At 55.7% G+C, this 21,687-nt stretch overlaps 1 protein-coding gene across 3 annotated transcripts; it reads left to right on the forward strand.

Annotated features, from left to right (window-relative positions):
* The first annotated feature begins 4,395 nt into the window (after nucleotides 1-4,395).
* On the forward strand, nucleotides 4,396-21,117 carry SIDT2 (SID1 transmembrane family member 2). Of its 3 annotated transcripts, XM_022559129.2 has the most exons (26): nucleotides 4,402-5,074; nucleotides 6,708-6,829; nucleotides 7,141-7,305; nucleotides 7,394-7,439; nucleotides 7,855-7,956; nucleotides 8,065-8,148; nucleotides 8,964-9,063; nucleotides 9,261-9,326; nucleotides 10,262-10,355; nucleotides 10,703-10,755; nucleotides 11,801-11,872; nucleotides 12,019-12,099; nucleotides 13,167-13,285; nucleotides 13,587-13,660; nucleotides 13,769-13,835; nucleotides 14,390-14,463; nucleotides 14,608-14,731; nucleotides 15,351-15,468; nucleotides 15,958-16,094; nucleotides 16,296-16,404; nucleotides 16,637-16,713; nucleotides 16,888-16,934; nucleotides 17,196-17,301; nucleotides 17,932-18,042; nucleotides 19,460-19,573; nucleotides 19,647-21,117. In XM_022559129.2, exons 1-26 carry the CDS (start codon nucleotides 4,892-4,894, stop codon nucleotides 19,707-19,709), a joined length of 2,508 nt encoding a protein of 835 aa, XP_022414837.1. In that variant the 5' UTR covers nucleotides 4,402-4,891; the 3' UTR covers nucleotides 19,710-21,117. The 3 variants fall into 3 exon arrangements, with proteins under 3 accessions (XP_089771690.1, XP_089771691.1, XP_022414837.1); XM_089915564.1 differs by lacking the exon at nucleotides 17,932-18,042 and having other exon boundaries at nucleotides 4,396-5,074; XM_089915565.1 differs by lacking the exons at nucleotides 13,769-13,835; nucleotides 14,390-14,463 and having other exon boundaries at nucleotides 4,399-5,074.
* Nucleotides 21,118-21,687: the final 570 nt, after the last annotated feature.

Genomic DNA, 21,687 nt, shown 5'->3' on the forward strand with positions numbered 1-21,687 from the left:
TAGACTGGTTCAGAGGGACAAAAATATCGTGAATGAGAAAATCACCTTTGTGAAGACTCTAGGAACCAATGAAATAACAGAAACAGCTATACGATGTAGCCTGTGTCCGAGCCAGAGTGTAAAGAGAGGGGACCTGTTCTGATAAGAACAACTTGGAATAAGGACTGGGTAGCTGTATGTGATCTTTAGATACAGTCAGAGAGGAGTAAAATGTTCTTCAGTTGCATCTTCTGATTTCTTAGCCAGAGACCCAAGCTTTCTTGAAATAGGAGGATGGCTGGCTCAGTTTTATCAGTGATCTTTGGAGACACGGATTTGAGTTGATCAATTATTCATCTGCTTGTTTTCAGCAACCTGATGACCAGCCTCATTTCCTGGAAAGCCCTGATGTTGGTTCCATCACATGGCCACAGGGAACCAGATGCCTGAACGCACTGTGCACATTTCCCCTTCTGAATGGTGAAAACGAAGGTTTAGGAAATGCAGAGTGGCTGATCTGTCTCTGGCAGAAAGTCCTGGCCACTCGGTCAAAGCTCTTCTCCCTTGACTCCCCTTCTACTCTTTAGACAATAGTTCAGGATGATGAATTCAGTCAAGCCCAGCTCCACTGTGTGCGGCATTTAGGAGGACAATGGAGATGAGAGGTGGATCCTGAAGGCTCAGAAACTGCAATTTGCCTAAGATGCACAATACAGGGAATTAAACATAGAACTTTCTGTCATCAAAGTCCTTCTTTTTTCCACAACACCATGAAGCTGTGGGATGGGTATGAGACCTTATCCCCAGAATGACAGAGTAAATACTGTACCTTTAACTGATTCCTAATCTGATGTGCACCCCCTTTTCACAGTCTTTGATGGAGAGATAAACAGACATGAGGGCAGCTCTGGGAAAGAACAGAACTTGCATGGTGGGAAGAAGGGCTGTACTCTTGCTTCTGGAGCTGCCTATACCCAGGACAATTCTATTTGAGCTCCAAGTAGATACACTGAGCCCTTTTTACGGTCACAGTGAAAACAGGGAACTTCAAGTTCATTTCCTTCGGGGGGGCTGGTTTTGCAACCTTTTTTTCTGGGTTAAAGTTATACCATTAGTTAATTCTAAAGTCTGTTTTGATTCTGCCACCCACCTACAGACACGGCCACTACCTACCACCCAGATTCCTAAATTACTCGATCGGATTCAGCTAATCCACCCTGCTGTTGGTGAGTCTTAAAGTCATTTTAACAATAGCCCTGAGCCAGCCGAAGCTTCCTTCCTGTCTTCTTGCTCCAAACTCTGAAAATCCTGTGACACAAAATGGAGCTGGACTCGTGGAAAGCTGTGAACCTTGTCAGCTGCCTGGTGAATGGTCCCATTTCCCAGGTCCTTTCTGCATTCAGGATCAGAAGGATGGCCCACAGGGAAATGAAAGGAAGTCATCCCGCCTTGTGACCCAACACTGCCCCCTTCATCACCAGGGCTGGGGTTGGGCTTTTTATATAACATGGCAGAGAATGCAGTAGCTGGGCCTATGCAGAAGGCCAGGGGGCCTGCCCTCAGGACTTGACATCCCTTTGCACTTAGAAGTCTGGCTTTGAGACCTAGCACTGCCCTTCTTTTACGCTGACTGCTGCAGCCAACATAAAAAGCCTTCTCTCCACTCAGGGCTGCCAAAACTCAGAAAGGGCCTATTCATAACAGGCTTGTGCTGTCTCTCCCTCTGGCCCCCAGCCCTCCTACCCACCGTGGGTGGGGCAGCAGGGCTGAGGAAAGTTCTGCAGGCCTGAGAACAGCAAGAAAACACAGGGCTGCTGCCCTCCCACCCTGTCTGAACACTCAGGGTTAAGCCCTTGAGACCTTGAAGAAGGAAAAGATGTTGCCCGGAGAAAGGGAGCAAACAGAAATATTGATCGTCCACAGTTGTTTGGCCCCAGATCGGTAGTTCTCAAAATTTATTGTGTATAGCAAACTTCTGGAGTGCTTCCTAAAATGCAGATTCCTGGGTTACACCTCTAGAGACTGTGATTCAAAAACTGCAAGTAGGGTCTCCATGAGCATTTTAAACAGGCCTAGAGGCACATTTTGCCCCCAAACCTGAGGCAGAGTTGGAATGTTTCTCCCCACCCCCAAGCCCAGCCTGGGATTATTCAGTACAGCCTCAGCACCAACCAGCCTATGGCAGAAATGCTCCGGTCCTCAACTTGTGGTCCCCACAGAACCTGGGAAAGCTCCTGGCACAGACAGGGTAGACCAGTTAAATCACATCAGCCTCAGTGGGGAGCTCAAGCTCAGGGTGGCAGTATTTCTTAGAGTTCCAGATTTACCGGGAGGTTTGTGATGAGGGAAAAAGTGAAGTCCAGTTGGAATGTGGAAATCTACATTGACTCTCCACACTGGGCTGCTGACTGCATGGAGGGCTCATTGTGAAGATACCTCTTGTAATCCTGAGGGTCCTCCGATTCCGATTCAGGTTTGTATAGATATGTGGGGTAGAGTACTGGACCAAGGCACAGGGGACTTTAGTGAGCTACTCATGAGCTGACTTTTTCTGGGCTTCGCTCTGCCTATCTGTAAAATGAGGGGTTGGCCCAGGAGTCTGCTAAGGTTCTAGAGTTCTCTAGCCCCTACAGCTTGCTTCTGTTCTTCATCCTCACGTATGAATGCTTGGGCAGGGGCTAGGTCTAATTCTCTCCCTCACTGTTTGCCCAGTATAACTAGAAGAGTACCTGGTACATAGTAGGTGCCCATTAAATATTTATTGCAGGAATGAATACATATTTATAACAGGTCATAAGCTAAAATAGTCCTCACTGGAACAATGCCCAGGTAGTAAGGCAGGGGCAGGGACTGAGGCTGCTGGAATCTTGCAAGCAAGAAAACCCTGACAAGCCAATGGCCTAGGTGGCTTCATCAGGGTATCTGACAACTTCAGAGGTGGCCTTTCTTTCCCTTTAAACATATCTAATTTGTCTTAGGTATGTTCTTAGAATTTGTGTACACTGTAGAAAATTTATAAATTTTAAAAATATATTAAATGAATGTAAAGACCATCCAACCAGTGATCTTTCCTTTTTTCTTTCTTTCTTTCCTGAACTTGTCTATACTTTTGGAATTAGAGGAAAATGATATGATATGATATGACATTTATTTGTATTTATTTATTTTTGACTGCATTGGGTCTTCGTTGCTGCGGGCAGGCTTTCTTTAATTGGGGCCAGCGGGAGCTACTCTTTGTTGTGGTGTATGGGCTTCTCACTGTGGTGGCTTCTCTGTATGGCCTCTAGGCGCGGCCTTCAGTAGTCGTGGTGCGTGGCCTCAGTAGTTGTGGTGCAGGGGCTTAGTTGCTCTGCGGCACGTGGGATCTTCCCAGACCCCGTGTCCCCTGCATTGGCAGGCAGATTCTTAACCACTGCGCCGCCAGGGAAGCCCGATACATGTTATTTAAAAAGCCACCTGTAATTCAAGGGTGATCATTGCTAAATTTTATGCAGTTTTCAACGTTTTTCTATGCATGTCTATGTATTTGGAAAACATACTGTTTATATAGTGTCATAACTTGAATTCTCTGCTTGCATGTCCCTTAATGTCTTAAGCATCACTTTCAATGGCTTCATGATAATAGTACATTTAAGCACTCCCTCATTATGGACATTTAAGCTGTTTCCTTCCATTTAAACTTTGTATTATAAGGATCACAGTGATAAGGATATTTGCCCACGCTTTTTTTAATCTGTATTTCTTATTTCCTTAGGATAGCATCCCAGAAGTGGAATTATTTGGTCAAAGAGTGTAAAGCTCTTTAAGCTCATTGAGACGTGGTGCCAAACTATTTTGTAGAAGTTTCTTTCAACGAGCTTTGTAGCTGCCCCAGCAGAGAAACAACCCTTCGAGCTTGAAGGCATCCTTGAAGCTGTGTGGCCGCTGCAGTGGGAGGCGGGAACGCACAGGGTTCCTCGGGCATTTCTGTCTCGGATTCCCCTCCACGGGCAGTTTCCTAGTTCTTAGAAATTTTTCTTTTCTTAAGATAATTGGGAGAAAAAAAAACGTCCCAGGGGTGGAGGATGTTAGTGGTAATGGCAGTAGTGGTGGGGGTGAGGGTGACCCTTACGTGTGAAAAAGAGAATTTGTCAACAAGAATCCAACACTTGGAGATCCTTCACGGAAACATCCATCTAATCCAAAGTGAGCTTCCAGAGAAGGTCAGGATAATGAAAGAGGAGCCGGTAACAGGATAGGAGTGGGAGAAGGCCTCCAGCTGGAAAGCGGCGTCCCCTTTAAGACCCAAACCGAAGCCTGGCCCTTTAAATCTGTGTCAGTTTCCCCTGACGTCAGCGGGCGGGCCGGCAGCCCTGCTGTTTACCGCCCCGCGGCGTTGCTCACTCCCCGGAGTTCTGAGCACGGAAGCCGGCGCCCCAGAAACTCGCCGCGCCGCGCGGCGTCGGGTTGCTACCACCTATCACGACCCTCACCCTCAGACTCTCCTCCTTTCGCGGCCGACCCCGCCGCCGGCTTCCGCTCCCTTCCGCCCTCCCTCCCTCCCTCCCTCGCTCCCCTTTCCCGGCGTCTCCAGGCTCCCAGCAACTAGCCGCCTCCGGGCTGTCACGGCCCTGGCGGGCGCCCGCCGGGTCTCCCAGCCGTGCTCGGCCCCTCGCGAGCTGGGGCCCCTTCCTGTGGCCCGTACCCCAACCCCTCCCCACCCCCTCCCAGCCGCCCCATCCCCTCCCTGGCCGCTGAGAGCGCGTCTGCGGCTCCAGGGGAGGGACCGTTTCCTAATCTCAGGCCGAGGTTAAAGTTCTGGTCCTGGTGAGATGCTGGAAGCTGCGGCCAGAGCCGCAACCCGCCCTGGAGGTGACCTGTCGCTTATCGTCGCCGCCGCCGCTGCTGCCGCCACTGCCGCCCGGCCGGGGCCATGTTCGCTCTGGGCTTGCCCTTCTTGGCACTCTTGGTGGCCTCGGTCGAGAGCCATCTGGGGGTTCTGGGGCCTAAGAACGTCTCGCAGAAAGACGCCGAGTTTGAGCGCACCTACGTGGATGAGGTCAACAGCGAGCTGGTCAACATCTACACCTTCAACCATACTGTGACCCGCAACCGGGTGAGGGAAGGGGCTGGGCTTGGGGCTGGTGGTGCGTGGGCTAGCGGACCAGGGTTCCGCGATGCTGTCAGTCCCCAAGAACAGCCGCCCCACTGGGTTTCCCAGAACCACGCTGGACCCTCTTGCCAGCCCTTCTTCCTTTGCCAGGGATGTTTGTTCTGAAGCTACCAGTGGACAGTTTCTGAAGTTGCCTCTTTCCAATCTTCTCTTTGATCCCTTCCTTTCTACCAGCTGTAGTCTGAGCAGGACTGGCCTGCTCCCTACCCAGCACCCAGAGTCCGACAGTGCTGTGGGGTCTGGGAGCAAGGAAGCAGGCTTGCTACTGGGCTTGGCCCAGAAAACCCCAGGGGGATGAGACAGGCCCAAACTGAAAGGCTCTGCCTCCAGGGAGTTCTAACTGAGACTCCCCAGGGAAATAAATGCAGGACTTCCCAGGCTGCTGTAACTGCTGGGAACTTCCCAGCCCTCTTCCTTCCCTTGGAAAGACAGCTGGCCTTGTAAGTTGAAGGTGGTGGAGATACAGCCAACCCCAGGTTGGGTGGGAGGGGAGAAGGAGTTTGCCTACCATGGAGAAGCTTCCTCACCCTGATTTCTCTTTCATTTCTCCCCAGCTGTGAGTTGAACATGGGCACAGCTAGGTCTGGGAAGCCTAGACCCCAGGCAGGGCTGAGATTTGGAGCACTCTTGCAGCCTGGCTCACGGTCTCCTGCTCAGCTCTCACCAGGACTGGATTTACTAAGAAGTGGTGGAGTTCAGAATGGGAATCTGATTTTTTTTTTTTTTTTTCAGAATGGGGAGGGATTGGGTTTTGATGGCAGGCCAGGATCTGCCTTCAGTGCCTGGTTCTCTGAAGTTTGATCTCATCCAACTTAGAGTCCTTTCTCTTTTTGCCCCCATATGTGGGGTTACCCTGAGAACGGTGGCCTCTATCCGTCTGGGAGGTGCTGCCCTAAGGGCTTGGGTTTCAGCAGCCCAATAACAAGCAATCCCAGGATTTATTTTATTTTATTTTTTTCTTTAAGCTCCGACTGTCCTATATACTTTCCTCCATAGTGCCAATGGTGGGAGTGTCTCTCCATTTTATAGAGGGGGATGTTGAGGCTCAGAGATGTGAAGTGACTTTTCCACAGCCCTATCCCTTGGTCAGAGCTAAGGATAGAACTTGGCCTTCTTGGCTTTCAACGATCCCTGTTTCCCCACCTCCCCGTGGCCTCTGGCTGCCAGATGAGTTGTAGAATAGGAACTTCCTGGCTCACAAGGAAGAAGGTTGGGGAGCACTTCTTGCTCTCCCGTGTCCCTGTGTGTGCGCATGTGTGTACATGCACGTGTGTGCAGACGCATGTGTGTGCAGGCATGTGCATCTGTGAACTTTTATAGCAATGGGGTATGCTGGGGATGCCTGAGGTCTCCATTGTGTTTCCCATCCTCTCCCCTAAGTCCCTCCTGGAGTCTGGGGGCTGCTCTGGCAGATGAAGGGGCATAAGTAGCTCCCCAGCTCGACCTGGATGGGGAAAGCACAAAGCCGTCTGCTTGAGGGAGGGCAGAGCTCACAGTCTCTGGAGCCATGTGTTCCCCTGGCAGAATTAGAGTCACCACGGGCTTGACTTAGGGACATTTCCGTGTCATCTTGCAGACAGAGGGCGTGAGAGTGTCCGTGAATGTCCTGAACAAGCAGAAGGGGGCTCCTTTGCTGTTTGTGGTCCGCCAGAAGGAGGCGGTGGTGTCCTTCCAGGTGCCCCTGATCCTGCGAGGGATGTGAGTAGGACCTGGGGACCAGGGAGGGGGGCTAGGCCCAGGCCAGGCCTTGCCCAGAGCCTCACTCAGGGCCTTGTCCAGGGCCCCCGACCACCTGGGTGCCCCTCTGTTTCTCCTCCCCATTCCCCGAGCCAGGAGGCTGGTCAACGGCACAAGGGCCCAGCCAGCTGACCTGGAGCTTGTCAGCCTAGTGGAGGTGGGGTAGGGAGGTAGTGGGACCAGAGCGGAGGAATTGGGGCTCTGCTCCCCTGGAGTGGCGTGCTGGCTGTCATGGAACCGTAGTCATGTCTCATCTCTGCCTCGGACCATAGGTTTCAGCGCAAGTACCTCTACCAAAAGGTGGAACGAACGCTGTGTCAGCCCCCCACCAAGAATGAGTCCGAGGTCCAGTTCTTCTACGTGGATGTGTCCACCCTGTCACCAGTCAACACCACGTACCAGCTCCGCGTCAGCCGAATGGATGACTTCGTGCTCAGGTGTGCAGGGGAGAGCGAGGGGGCCACGGGACTGGCCTCCTTCACAAGCTCTGGGAGTAACGGTGGGGGGCTCTTCTCTGCCCCACAGGACCGGAGAGCAGTTCAGCTTTAATACCACGGCGGCGCAGCCCCAGGTAAGACCTCCCTGTCAACGGTCCCTCCAGAGGAGAAATGGGGAAGCTTGAACTTGGGGGTGGGAGTGGTCAGCACTCTTTGCCAGGAGTTTCAGGTTGGTTGTACTCTCTGTGGAGGACTCTCTAGAAGCAGGAGCACTTGCCCTAAGGTGGCGGGGAACACACAGTATAGGAAGTGCAGAGACATGGGGTCTGGCTGCCATCTTTCCTACTTGCCCCTTGGGCACTGTCCTGAGTGCCCAGCTGAGGCTGAGGGGAGTGGTGTATGGGAAATGGACCTGCTTGTGGGCAAGGCCTTTCTTCCCAGAGAGCCTCCACTGCCCAACCCTGGGAGGATTCACACTCTTCCCTTCTAGAGGGGCAAAGAGAGCATCCTCATGGGATGGGGCTCTCCCCGCCCTCCCTATGCCCTCAGTACTTCAAGTATGAGTTCCCGGAAGGAGTGGACTCAGTCATTGTCAAGGTGACCTCCAACGAGGCCTTCCCCTGCTCAGTCATCTCCATCCAGGATGTCCTGGTAAGTAACCTGCCCTTTTACTCTCCACCAGTGGATAGCAGGGCTGCTGAAGAGAGGGGACAGGGCCCAGGACCCTGCCCATCTGTCTGTCCCCTCCTCCCTCTGTAGTGCCCTGTCTATGACCTAGACAACAACGTAGCCTTCATTGGCATGTACCAGACTATGACCAAGAAGGCAGCCATCACCGTGCAGGTAGGAAATGGGCATGGCCCGATGGGGGATGTGGCCAGGTGATTAGCTTTCCTAACCCTCTCTTCTTTTCCCCTGCCCCATTCCTACCCTACCCACAGGACTGAGTCTTGGCCGTCCAGTCCCTGAGACTTTGGGTCCCCTGATATATGCAAGCATTGAATCACAATCCCAGTTGCCTTTGGGGACAGGAAAGAGCAGAGTACCCTTTATGGCTGCTCTGTACACTTCATTCACCACAGCTGGGAGAGGAAAGGGCCCTGGCTGGTGATGAGGGCTGCCCTTGGCAAAGGCTGAAGCCTGCGCTGGGGGCAGGGAGGGAGAGGCATGTGTTCAGCTCACGACATCCAGGTGTGCAGCTGATGGAGGCACCACGGCCCCTCCACTTTTTCTCCTGACTGATGCCCAGGCTGTAATAGGGCACCCATGGGTTCCATGATGATGGGGCATACCCTCATTTGCTCACCTGGCAGTAGTGTTAGTGCAGGGTACGGGCTCTGGAGTCAGATGATCCTGGCTCTACCGCTTACTGGCAGTGTGACCCTAAGCTAACGTCCAACAGGGATAATGATAGTACTTACTCGTAAGGATCTTTGTGAGGATTCAATAAAATAATATATGAGCAAAGAGTCTAGCATAGTGTCTGGCCTGACACTGTGTATTCAGGCCAGACAGGGTTAGGCATTCAGAAAAGGATGGTGATGGCGATGACAAATGATGACGGTGCTGTGATGATGGCAGTCATCTTCGTCATCACTATCCTTACCGTCCTCCTCATCGTCACCATCATTGCCATTATCACCGTCCTCACCCTGCAGCGCAAAGACTTCCCCAGCAACAGCTTTTACGTGGTAGTGGTGGTGAAAACTGAAGACCAAGCCTGTGGAGGCTCCCTGCCTTTCTACCCCTTTATAGAAGGTACATTTTGTGCCCTGGGCCTGGCCAGGGGTGGGAGGGCTTGGACACTTCCTGGGAGGTAAAAGAGCCTGTGTGGCTGATTGTTGGATCTGATGGGATGTGGGTTTCTGGCTCCAGACTCTCCCAGGCCTGGTCCCACCAACTCTAGCCAAGCTCCAGGCAGGCACTGGTTTGCCATTTTGCCATTTTACTTCCAGATGAACCGGTCGATCAGGGGCACCGCCAGAAAACCCTGTCAGTGTTGGTCTCTCGAGCAGTCACGTGTGAGTGTGGGTGGCTGAGTGGGGATGGCCTGGCCACTGGCTCTTCTTTCAGGCCTGGGGTAGGGAGTGTTCTCTGAATGGGAAGGGTGAGGAGGACCTACTCGAGCAGGCTGACAGGGTAGGAAGGAGGAGTGGTCTTGGAGGGCTTCATGACGGGGGATGGGGGGATGGGGGGGCGGCGGGAGGGTGAGTAATGTGCTTTGGAGCATCCATGAGTAAAGAGATTGAGGGACTGAGTTCTAGATCTGTCTCTGCCACTGTGGGCAGTGTAATCTCATTGAGCCTCAGTTTCCCCATCTCTGTAACAGGAGTAATAGAATCTGTTAGTCTCTATTAGTCTCACTAAGTCGGCTTAGCACAAAATTAGTAGGAAAGTTCCAGGCCCCTTAGTCATGCTCGATAAATGTTTACTGAGTGATTGAATAGAGCCCTTTGTAAACTGGAAAGTATAAGATAAAAATAAAGGATTGTGACGGAAGGGGAAAGAAGCTGCCTCTCCTACATGGATTCCTTATTCAGCACATTTGTTTTGAGTCCCTTCTGTGTGCTTGGTGCTGTGCTCTAGCTGTGGTCCTTAGGGTGCCCCTGTCTAGAGCCTGTTGCTATTCAGGGTGCCGAAGGCTGTGAGGAACCCAGGACAGTCGCTGTGGGAGGTCAGGGCAGAGAAAGCCTCCTAGAGGACACAGCTCCTCAGCTGTGTTTTGAAGGTTAAGTCAAGGAGGGGTCTTGGAGAAAGAAGTAGGGGAGAAAGTTCTAGCAGAGGGAGCTGTGTGAGCAGAGCCATGAATCATGTCGAGTTTGGCATATTGTTGGCACTGGCTGGGTCATTCCACCTGAGGGGAGACGTGGAGAGAGATGAGCCTGGGCCCTGCGTGCTGTGATGGGCAGGCTTGGAAAGTACTGGTGTATTTTCCTTCCCACTTCCCTGCCCACAGCCGAGGCCTACGTTGGCGGTATGCTCTTTTGCCTGGGCATATTTCTCTCCTTCTACCTGCTTACCGTGCTCCTGGCCTGCTGGGAGAACTGGAGGTAAAGTGGGACCGCTGGGCCCTCCCCTGCTCTGGGGTAGGTCAGGCATGGGGAAATGGCCTGGCAGGATCTGTGTGGCCCTGGATAATCGCCATCCACGAGGCATAGGAATGCAGGTCCCTGTGAGGGTCTGAGGTCCCTGGGCCTCTGCTCTGGAAACCAACCCCGCCCCTCAACCTTCTTCCCAAGCAGGGAGACCCCGCATTGCTTCCCAGCCTGGGAGGACCCCTGGGATCATGGATGGAGGACAGGGTTATGGGGTGGAGAGGGTGGAAGGCAGGCCAGCCCAGCATAGGAGGGATCCTCCGGCTGCCCTTCTGGTTTGTCTCTGGATTCCGTCCCTGCAGGCAGAGGAAGAAGAGCCTTCTGGTGGCCGTGGACCGAGCCTGCCCAGAAAGTGGTACCTCCAGAGGGTCTGGGTCGGTGGGCTGTTTGCTTTGTAGTTTGGTGGGGATAGTGGTGGATGGTTCCCTTGGGGGTTGGAGGAGGAAGGTCCCACTGAGGGCTTCTGGATGTTCAGATAGGGAGTAACACTGTAGGTGGAAATGGGGCTGGGGCAGTGTGCCTGTTGGTCCCTAATGTGTCTGCCTTAAAGACTGTCACTTGATTCATTCAGTGTCTGAGTCTAGGTACGCTGTCTGCCGCTTCAGAGAATGCGACTCACCGTCTCTGGGATTATTAACCTTTCGTTCTCTTTCCCCTTCTTCTACCCCTCTCTCTCTATCCTCCCTCCTGCTTGGGACCTTCTTTCTCAGCTTCTCTCCTTGGTAAGCTCCAGGTGCTGTGGGCGGAGGAGCTGGAGTCCAGAGTGGGGAGGGGGAGGGGAAGTAGAGGGGTGTCTGGGTGGGACCCGGGCAGGCTGATGCTGGTCTGTCCTTGCTGCTGGTAACTTAGATGGTCAATTCCTTGACTTTGCTGTCTTTCTAGGGAGGAAAGAGGAGGCTGAGAGTTTCCAATGGGGCAGGTGGTGGTGGTGGGATAGGTGTTTGCTGGTATAGGTTCTTATTCTTTGCTGCCGCCATGGCCCCTCTGTGTCTCTCTTTGGATTCTTCCTTCCCCCTTCTCCCTGGCTTGCAGCCTCTCTCTGCTTCCAAGGCTAAGGGGTCCTTGACTTCTTTCTTTCTTTTTCTTTTTTTTTTTATGACTCATAAATTATAGTTTATTGAATTTTTAGAAACAGAATAATTAAGCATTGCAAATTTGTTTTAACATTTCTGTTGAAAAACCTTTAAAGTGTATTACATACATACTTTAATAACCACAATATACTCTATGATATTTAATTTTTCATGGTAACAGAGGGCTTTGAATATTAATCAGTATGCTAAATACTGAACTACTGTAATATGTGCAAGAGATTTCCTGGTACATCATTCTCATTTTAGCCCGGTAGCACCCTGCAGGTGAGGAAGGTCATGTAAGGGGTCCCTGACTTCTTGTTGCAGGTCACCCTCGGGTCCTGGCTGATTCCTTCCCTGGCAGCTCCCCGTACGAGGGCTACAACTACGGCTCCTTTGGTACGCGTCCGCACTTGAGCTCATGCTTGCCCACTCGCCGGGCCACCACCTCCAGGGTGGCCTCCTCGGCGCCCCCTGGAGACGGGTCCAGAGTCCCCTGCCCTGAGGTCTCTTCTGCCTGCCTCACCATTTACTATTCCCTACAGAGAATGGTTCCGGTTCCACTGGATCCACCGACGGTCTGGTTGGCAGCGCGGGCCCTGGGGACCTCTCCTACAATTACCAGGGTGAGTGGGCCAGGCGGGGCAGAGCTGTGCGGTGCAGGGCTGGTGCTGGCTGCATGAACCGTGACGGTGGGCAGTTGCCTCTTCTGCCAGACGCTGGAACCAGGGAAGGGCTTGCTGTCTCCCCACCCCTCTCCTCCTTCATCCCTTTCTCCTTGGTCCCACTTCCCCGGTAACTTTCCCTTTCCTTTGAAGGGCACGACCAGTTCAAGCGGCGCCTCCCCTTTGGCCAGATGCGGCAGCTGTGCATTGCCATGGGTAGATGTGGGGAGGGCGAGTGCTGCTCTACCAATCAGCTCCTGCCAGGGCGGTTGACTGGAGCCAGAAGGCTCTAGGACCAGAAAGATGCTTTGTGCATGGCTTCCCCATCTAATGCCCATCTAATGCCAATAGCTCGTGTGTCTTTTGAGATAGGCAGGCACTGGCCCCTGATGCTGGCAAGCTGGCACCCCAGCCTCCCCCAGGCCAGATATTCTGGTTGGCTGTTGTGTTTCCCAGCACCTCACTCTCTGGCCTTTTGGGGCTCATGGGCCGGGGTGTCATGTCCTGGCCCCAGGGGCCTTTGGTCAGCAAGGTTACAGGAGGAAGCTTCCGAAGGCACAAGAAAAGAACAGGATAAAGGATTAGAGAGGAGGCAGCCTCTTACCCTTGCCTGCACCCCAGGGCCCACTGGGTCTTTACCCAGTGGGGGCCAAGGCAGTGTCTTCTCAGAACCCACACAGCTGGGCATCTTCTAATCAGCGTGACTTCTGCCAAATTCAGTCCTGCTGCTCATGTCTGGGGCCCGGGGTCTGCTCAGTGTCCTGGCCTGGAAGCCTAGCTCAGTGAGGTGGCAGGGCTGGAGCGGTCCCTGTTTGGTGGCCTCTTCGCAGAGTCCACCCTTGTTGCCCTCAAGGACTTAGGAGCACCCGATACCTCCTCCCCAGGCCTGAGCCCACCTCTAACCCCGCTCTGAGCCCACAGTTTGCCTCTTCCCACTGCCTAGTAATTGTGACAATTGTCCCAGGTGGGTGGGGACAGACCTTGGGTTCTGTGCCCACTAGGTTACCCTTCTCCCCTTTCTGCCCCAGACCATTCCCTTGATCCTGTGGGCACCCGGCCACGACTGGACTCCATGAGCTCTGTGGAGGAGGACGACTATGACACATTGGCCGACATCGATTCAGACAAGAATGTCATTCGCACCAAGGTGTGACCCCACGTGGGTTGGCCCTGGTCACGGGTTCCCAATGAAGGGAGATTGTGTGTTCAGCCCCAGCGTATCTCCCCACTGGGTGGCATGTTATGAAAGCAAAGGGAAGGAGCTTGGCTGGGGTGGCACAGATTCCAGGGGAAATTGACTCGGCTCCCAGCCCTCTGGACTGCCCAGAACCCGGCCCGCTGGAATTCTGGCCTGTGGGAGGGAGGCCCCCCCATGTCCTCCTCTAACCTGGGCGAGAGGGGCTTCTCTGGGGCAGTGGGGCAGGGGGCTCACTCCAGCTTCTCCCCAGCAATACCTCTGCGTGGCTGACCTGGCACGCAAGGACAAACGCGTCCTGCGGAAAAAGTACCAGATCTACTTCTGGTGAGTGGGCGGAGCAGGCCGGCCTTCCTGTCATTGGCAGGACAGTGCGGTGGGTTCTCGGGTTCTTCCTCGGTGCTGCCACCTCACCGCCACCCTCCCACTCCTCAGGAACATTGCCACCATTGCTGTCTTCTATGCACTTCCTGTGGTGCAGCTGGTGATCACCTACCAGACGGTGAGCGGGCAGGGGCCGGCTCCCCAGGGCCCATGCTAAATGCCCTCGAGGAGCTGCCACAGGCTGGGACAATGCCCCAGTGCAGAGCCTTCCAGCCTGCGGCTTTGGAGCCAGCACAGGTCCTAGGTCATGGGTCCCGGGTTCCCATCCCAACTCTGCCTTACCATCTGGGTGGCCTTGAGCAAGTCACTCAACCTCCCTGAGCCTCAGTCGGTTCATCTGCAAAATGGGGGCAGCATGCCAGCAATGGTGGCACCTCCCCCAGGTCATGGGGATTTATGAAACGAAAGTGCTGGGACTTTGTAAGTCTCGGTTTCCCTTCCCTCTTCTCTGTACTGTGGGGCAAGAACCTCCGTCATGGTCATGCCTCAGGGTTTTCAGCCACACCTAGCGAGGGGGGCAGTGACTTTACCAAAAATGGGGCTTGCTGGTGTCAAGTGCACACATGTGCTGGCCGTGGCGGCACCTCCCATCCGTTGCAGAACGTGACTGGTGGTGGCGCAGGCTGTGGACTGAGGCACTTTAGCAGTGCCCCCTCCCTGCTCCCGCTGCAGGTGGTGAATGTCACAGGGAACCAGGACATCTGCTACTACAACTTCCTCTGCGCCCACCCTCTAGGCAACCTCAGGTGGGGATCCACTTGGGAGGAGGCCCCTTTTCCCGTCGTACGGTGAACCAGGGCAGGGGCAGGGGCTCTGCAAATGCCCGCCTCGGGTGGGGAAGTGGCCAGGGCATGAGGCCGAGGCAACGTGCCCGCTGTCGCCCCTTCCAGCGCTTTCAACAACATCCTCAGCAACCTGGGGTACATCCTGCTGGGGCTGCTCTTCCTGCTGGTCATCCTGCAGCGGGAGATCAACCACAACCGGGCCCTGCTGCGCAACGACCTCTACGCCCTGGTGAGGAGCGCTCGCCTGCCCGCTGACGCCTCAGACCCTTCCTAGCAGGCGGGGCCCTGCCCAGCCCTGCACAGCCCTGCCCAGCCCTGCCCTGCCCAGCCCTGCCCTGCCCAGCCCTGCCCTGCCCAGCCCAGCCCTGCCCAGCCCAGCCCAGCCCAGCCCTGCCCTGCCCAGCCCTGCCCAGCCCTGCCCTGCCCAGCCCTGCCCTGCCCTGCCCAGCCCAGCCCTGCCCTGCCCAGCCCTGCCCAGCCCTGCCCTGCCCTGCCCAGCCCAGCCCAGCCCAGCCCAGCCCAGCCCTGCCCTGCCCTGCCCTGCCCTGCCCTGCCCTGCCCAGCCCAGCCCAGCCCAGCCCAGCCCTGCCCAGCCCAGCCCTGCCCAGCCCAGCCCAGCCCAGCCCAGCCCTGCCCAGCCCTGCCCAGCCCAGCCCAGCCCTGCCCAGCCCTGTCCAGTCTTATCCTGCCCAGCTTTGTTGTGCCCAGCCCTGCCCGGCCCTGCCCTTGCTAAATACCCACTCTACCCCCCATCCCACTCCTTTCTCATGATCTCCCTCTTTAGGGCCCCTTCCTTCCTCCCTTCCCGCCTTACCTCATCTCTCCCTTCCCTTCTCTCTCCGCAACAGGAATGTGGGATCCCCAAACACTTTGGCCTCTTCTATGCCATGGGCACGGCCCTGATGATGGAGGGGCTACTTAGCGCTTGCTATCACGTCTGCCCCAACTATACCAATTTCCAGTTTGGTGAGCGGGGCCTCCCTCTTCCCTGGCTGAACCTCAACAGGAATCTGCCTGAGTCTGCCATCCCCATTCACCCGCAGGGATTGGGATCCCCAAGATACAGCCATGTGGGCGACTCCAGGGCTGGAGGACCTGTGTGAACACGCATCCTAGCTTGTAGAAAATAAGTGTCTGGATGCTATTTCATGCATCTCTCAAGCCTCTCCTATGGAAAGGCACGTGCACGCACTGAGAAAACAAAGATAATTCAGATGCAGTCCCCGATCTCAGAGTGCTCGGACTAAGTTGTCATTGTCGTCAGGGGAAGTCAGACTGTGGGTGACAGCCAGTGGGGCGGCAGTGGGGCGTGGCAGGGACAGTTAAGGAGCTGCAGTTCAAGCGCCAGCCCGCCTCCAGCTTTGCTCAGTGGCTGTGACGAGGTGTGGGGACCGGGCTTCCGTGCCCGGGCTCCGCAGATGTTTCCGTAGCTCACGTCCACGTCCCTCCACCTAGACACGTCATTCATGTACATGATCGCGGGGCTCTGCATGCTGAAGCTGTACCAGAAGCGGCACCCAGACATCAACGCCAGTGCCTACAGCGCCTATGCCTGCTTGGCCATCGTCATTTTCTTCTCTGTGCTGGGCGTGGTGAGGCCCCGGCCTGCTCTGCTCACCCGTAGGAAAGGTGCACACGTGTGCACACACCCCCGTCCACCCCTGCAGGAGAGAGCCCTGCTCCTTCCCTAAAGTGCCCTCCCAGCCTGGTGGGCTTAGAGCCGGCTCTCCCAGAGGAAGGGCGGGCCGGGAGAGCAGCTTTCTCCTCAGCCCTGCCTTTGGTGGCCCCAACAGGTCTTCGGCAAAGGGAACACAGCATTCTGGGTCATCTTCTCGGTCATTCACATCATTGCCACCCTGCTCCTCAGCACACAGCTCTATTACATGGGCCGCTGGAAGCTGGGTGAGCGCTCGCCTGGGGCCTGCTGGGGTTGGTGGCCTCGGGGACCTGTTCTCACGGGAGACTTTTGGGTTCTGCCCTCTCACAGGGGGCCCAGGGGAGTCACTGGGTACGGAATTCAATGAGGCCTTGGCACAGCTGTGCCCCCGAGAGGCCCTGGGTCCTCTCAGCTGGCACAGACCAGGGGCCGGGACAAAAGGGTGCCCGTGCCTTTCAGCACCTTCCCTTCTTATAGACTCGGGGATCTGCCGTCGCATTCTCCACGTGCTCTACACGGACTGCATCCGGCAGTGCAGCGGGCCCCTCTACGTGGTACCTGCCCAGCTCCCCGGGCCCCTCCTCCTCTATCTCCACTCTTCCTCTTCCCTCCACTGGGGGGCACTCGGAGCGCAGCTGAGAGTCCAGGGGCGGGGTGGGGACCCTCTGATGGGCCTCCCTCCACTTCTCTCCCTGTCTCTCAGTTCCCCTGTCTCTGCTTCCCTCCAGGACCGCATGGTGCTGCTGGTTATGGGCAACATTATCAACTGGTCACTGTGAGTCCGGCCATCATCTGTGTAGCCAGGCTGGGTGGGCAGCTCGGTGCTTGGCCAGCCATGGGCTTCCGTGGGGAACATGGACAAATTTGGGCATGAGACATGGGGGCTGGAGAGAGAGGTGTCGGCCCCTGGGGTTCTAGAATCTTCTGTGGGCCTCTGAACCCAGCCCCACATCCTCATAAGACATGGGTTGGTGGGGAGGGAGAGCCCTTTCCTTGCTCCTCCCCTGCTTCACCAGCTCTTCCTCCCTCCTGCCAGGGCTGCCTATGGGCTCATCATGCGTCCCAATGATTTTGCCTCCTACTTGTTGGCCATTGGCATCTGCAACCTGCTTCTTTACTTTGCCTTCTACATCATTATGAAGGTGAGCGGGGATGGCTGAGCCCCTCAGCCAGCTGCTCTGCCTTGTGGGGAGGGAGATGGGCACAGCCTCCCTGGGGCAGCACCAAGAGGGAGTGAGAATTTTTCTGTCCACCTCTCCAGGCTACTGAGTCTTGAGGAGGGGAGAGGCTAGTCTCTTGCACGTACTCCCCGGGAGCCAGCTATATCCTCAGACCCGTTTCCTGAGCCCCTTCTGTATTCTAAGTATGGCCCGTAGAACTGGTAGCACTTGAGGCCACAGCTGGCAAGAGCCCCGTTCTGTGGAGAAGGGGTTGAGGAGGTGGGGCTTGCTGAGTGTGTGTTGGGCTTGGGCCTCCGAGGGCTAGGTGCTTCCCAAGGGCCCCTCGTGCCATCCAACGTGAGAGGAGCCCCCAGGCCATACACCCCCCAGCACAGGGTTCTGGGCACATGGATGGAGGCCCAGCCAGGGTGGACCTCAGGGGTGAGGACACCAGACTGCTAGTGTGGGGACAAGTTGAGCTGTGTAGGGTGATGGGATGGATCCAGGAAGGCTTCCTAAAGCATCCATCCTGAAAGCCTGGGACGGTGCTTCAAGGGCAGGCCAGGAAGTGGGGCAGGGCCCTCAGGCTGCTTTTCCCCATCTTCCCCCCAGCTCCGGAGCGGGGAGAGGATCAAGCTCATTCCCCTGCTCTGTATCATCTGCACCTCGGTGGTCTGGGGCTTTGCACTCTTCTTCTTCTTCCAGGGGCTCAGCACCTGGCAGGTGAGTGGTCCTCCTGCCAAGAGGCTACGGGAGTCGCCCACAGGCTCATCGTGAGCCCACAAACGGCCAGTTCTCTTTTCAAAAATTGTTTGTGAGCATCGCCCGTGCTTTTCACAGCTGCTTTCTCATTTCGTCCTCCTACCGTTCACCATGCCAGCGTGGAAGTATCCCCATTTTACTTATGAGGCAGTTGAGGCTCAGACAGACCCAGTGACCTGCCCAAGGTCACACAACCAGTGGTGGCACAGCTGAGGTTTGAAGCCAGAGGTGTCAGGCTCTTCCCTCTGCCTCGTAGGGCACCTGCTGTGATCAGAACGAAGTCTGGCCGCGTCTCTGCCTTTGAAGCACTTATAATCTAGTTCCAGAAAGAGAGAGACTGTCAGTTCCTGGCTTTTCTTTACAATATGGTACATGAGATGAAGGGTAATAGACTAGACAGGTAGGGGATGTGTAGGAGGGCAGAGGACAGAAAGGCTTCTGTGAGCTAGGAGGTCCAGGAAAGCTGCTTAGAGGAGGCAGGGCTTGCTCTTGGCCTTTAGAGACCCTGGCTGATGGGGAAGGGCCCTGTGGCCCAGAGGTGCCGTGACTTGAGTAACGAGGCAGAGGCAGCTTAGGGGTCAGTGACTGCATTCGCTTGGGAGCCGGGTAAAGACCGTGAGCTCCTTGAGGGCGCTGCGGAGCTTTCCTGGTCATCTCTGTGGTCTCAGCATATGGCACAGACGGCCCCCAGACACAGAGTGAGGTCCAGCCAGTGTTTGCTGGACGGAGGTTGGGGAGATAATGGTGGACCTCGAGGGCCTCGGGTCATGGCCCACAGGTCCTGGCTACTGTCACCCTCGGGCGGGGCTGTGTGAGCTGACAATAGTGCTTTGGAGAGAAAGTGAGCCGGGAGGAGCCCTGGAGGACTGATTGGAGCCGGGGGCGGAGTCCAAGGCAGGGAACGGAGTTAGGAGGCTTTGGTGGCCTTCTGGTCCTTCAAGGGAATCATGACCAGTGCTCTCAGGGAGCAATCTGCAACTAAAGGCCAATTCTTAGATGTGGGAGATGAGGGCAAGGGGTGAGCCTCAAAAAGGGTGCTCTCCATGGGCTTCCCTGGTGGCGCAGTGGTTGAGAGTCCGCCTGCCGATGCAGGGGACACGGGTTCGTGCCCCGGTCCGGGAAGATCCCACATGCCGCGGAGCGGCTGGGCCCGTGAGCCATGGCCGCTGAGCTTGCACGTCCGGAGCCTGTGCTCCGCAACGGGAGAGGCCACAACAGGGAGAGGCCGGTGTACCACAAAAAAAAAAAAAAAAAAAAAAGGTGCTCTCCAGCCTAGGACTGGGGCTGGGAACAGAGAGTGCCTGGAGGGGATGGGAGCTGGTCTGGCCCAGCCTCCCCTGGGCGGTGTCAGCAGGCAGCTCTCCCTGTTCCACCCCAGAAAACCCCTGCAGAGTCACGGGAGCACAACCGGGACTGCATCCTCCTCGACTTCTTTGATGACCACGACATCTGGCACTTCCTCTCCTCCATCGCCATGTTTGGGTCATTCCTGGTATGTCGGGGAGGCTGGAGAGGAGGCGGAGGTGGCCTCCTTTCCTGGGCTTGACTCCGCATCCGCCCTCCAGGTGTTGCTGACACTGGACGACGACCTGGACACAGTGCAGCGGGACAAGATCTACGTCTTCTAGTGGGAGCCGGGCCCCTTGCTTCTCTCACTGGGCCCTTAGCTCCTCTGCCGCACTGCCCAGAGCCTCCGTAGTGCCAGGGGCGTGAGTCCCAGCCCTGCTGCCCAGTGCCAGGTGGCCATGGGACAGCGAGGTCCAGCCCAGGCTTGGCCTGGGACAGTCACAGGGTGGCCTTGAGCCTTGTTCCTGCCCTCTGCTGGGGAGGAGGCCTGCTCCCCTGAAACCCTGGATGTTGGCCAAATTGCTGTTTTCTTCTCAGTATTGGGGCCCTCCACAGGTCCCCGTCCGTCAGCTCTCTGTTTGTCATCTGCAGAAGAAAGGAGGGAAGTGTTGCCTGCCCATCTCATGCCTTGCCATTCTGCCCACCCTTCCCCTCCCCCCTGGCCTGGGACCCAAAGCCCTTTCTTCTTCCCCGAGCTTCCACTCCAGGGCCCTGGTCTGGGGCCTGATTCTCTGTCCTGCACCAGGGTTCTCTCCACTACTCCTGGGTCTGCACCTGGCTGCCATCACTGCCCACTCAGCTCAGCCAGGATGGATGGGGCTGTCGGATTTTGGGGACCGGCCAGCTGGTGCTGGGCTTTTGGTGCTAAGGCCTGCGAGGGGTCCCAGGCAGTGCTGCCTCCTACCTCTGACCTGTGCTCAGGGCTGGCTCTTTAGCAACGAGCGTCAGCCCACATTGTCAGAACCACCTTTGATCGAAGGACTGAATTCAGAGGTCACTTTCGTATCCCGTCAGCTCCCAGACTGATGTTGGCACCAGGATTGGAGGGAAAAAGCAACTCACTTTCCTTCCCTTCCTTTTTCTTTCCAGGCCCTTAGTCCTGCCAAGCCCCAGTTGGGGGCCTTTCAGTGCCATTGACCCTGCCCAAGAATGTCCAGAGGCGAAGGAGGGGAGATACAAAGAGCCCAGCCCGGCCCGCCTCCTCCACGGCCACGGGAGCCCCAGTGCCTATCTTAGAAAGGGGCTCAGGGAAGGGACATGACATTCCCCTCTATGTCCCTGGTCCAGCCTCACTCTAGGACCCAGGGCTGGCTTCTAAGTTTCCGTCCAGTCTTCAGCCAAGTTCTGTGTCAGTTGCACACATGCACACATATGAAATCTTGGAGTTTACACTGAGTTGCCCCAGCTCTGGTTCCCCTGGCTGCTCTGCGCCTTGGATCCTCTTCGCCCTACCTGGTCTGTTCTAGATGCCAAGGTCGGGGGAGGTCAGGTCGGGCCTCTGCCTTGGGGATGGGAATGTGTTTTATTCTCCTCAGTTTGTTTTTATAGCTCTCCTTTGGGCTGGGGAGAGGAGGAGGGAGGGTCTGGATCTTTTTTCAGAGCTCCGTTTAATGTCTGTTTCCATGCTATGGTTGCATTTCTGTTTTCTATGAATGAGTCTGCATTCAATTAAAGAAACAACCAGATGCAGTTCTTGGGCCCATCTTTGCTCCCTCTTTCTGGGTGAAGATGTTGAGAATGATGGGTGGGGCAGGGCGCCCCCATTTCCCAGGTCTTCTGGTCTACCTTTCTCTTCCAAGCCCCAGTCCCATCGGGAATAGCAGTCCCTCGATGCCCTCACGTTTTTTTTCTCTCCTTTGAGCAACAGCATCAATTCAGTCAACATTTACCAGGGGCCTGCTCCATGCCAGGTGCCATGAGGGTGAAGAGGATAGCGTAGTGAAAAAGGCTTAGCTGTGCCATCTCACCTCCGAGAGTCTCCCCTTACCTGGCAAATGGCAGCAGCCTCTGCCCACCTGGTCCCCACCCACCAGTCAGACGAGCTTCACTTCTGATCTGAGCCTCTCCCAGCTCGGCGGGCTGCAGGCCGCAGGCACAGGCAGTACTCCCTGACCTGCTTTAATGGACAGGTGGTACTCTGGAAACACCAGATGGTGATGGATGGTGGGAGAGTGGGCATGTGGATGACATGCAGGCTCCAAGAGGAAGGAGATTTGAAATGACCCTGGAAGGTTGATTTAGATTTCCGCAGGCTAAGGA

The sequence above is a fragment of the Delphinapterus leucas genome, chromosome 7 (assembly GCF_059928025.1).
Source record: "Delphinapterus leucas isolate spDelLeu-1000000601 "Yukka" chromosome 7, BTC_Dleu_Yukka2, whole genome shotgun sequence".
Lineage (NCBI taxonomy): Eukaryota > Metazoa > Chordata > Mammalia > Artiodactyla > Monodontidae > Delphinapterus > Delphinapterus leucas.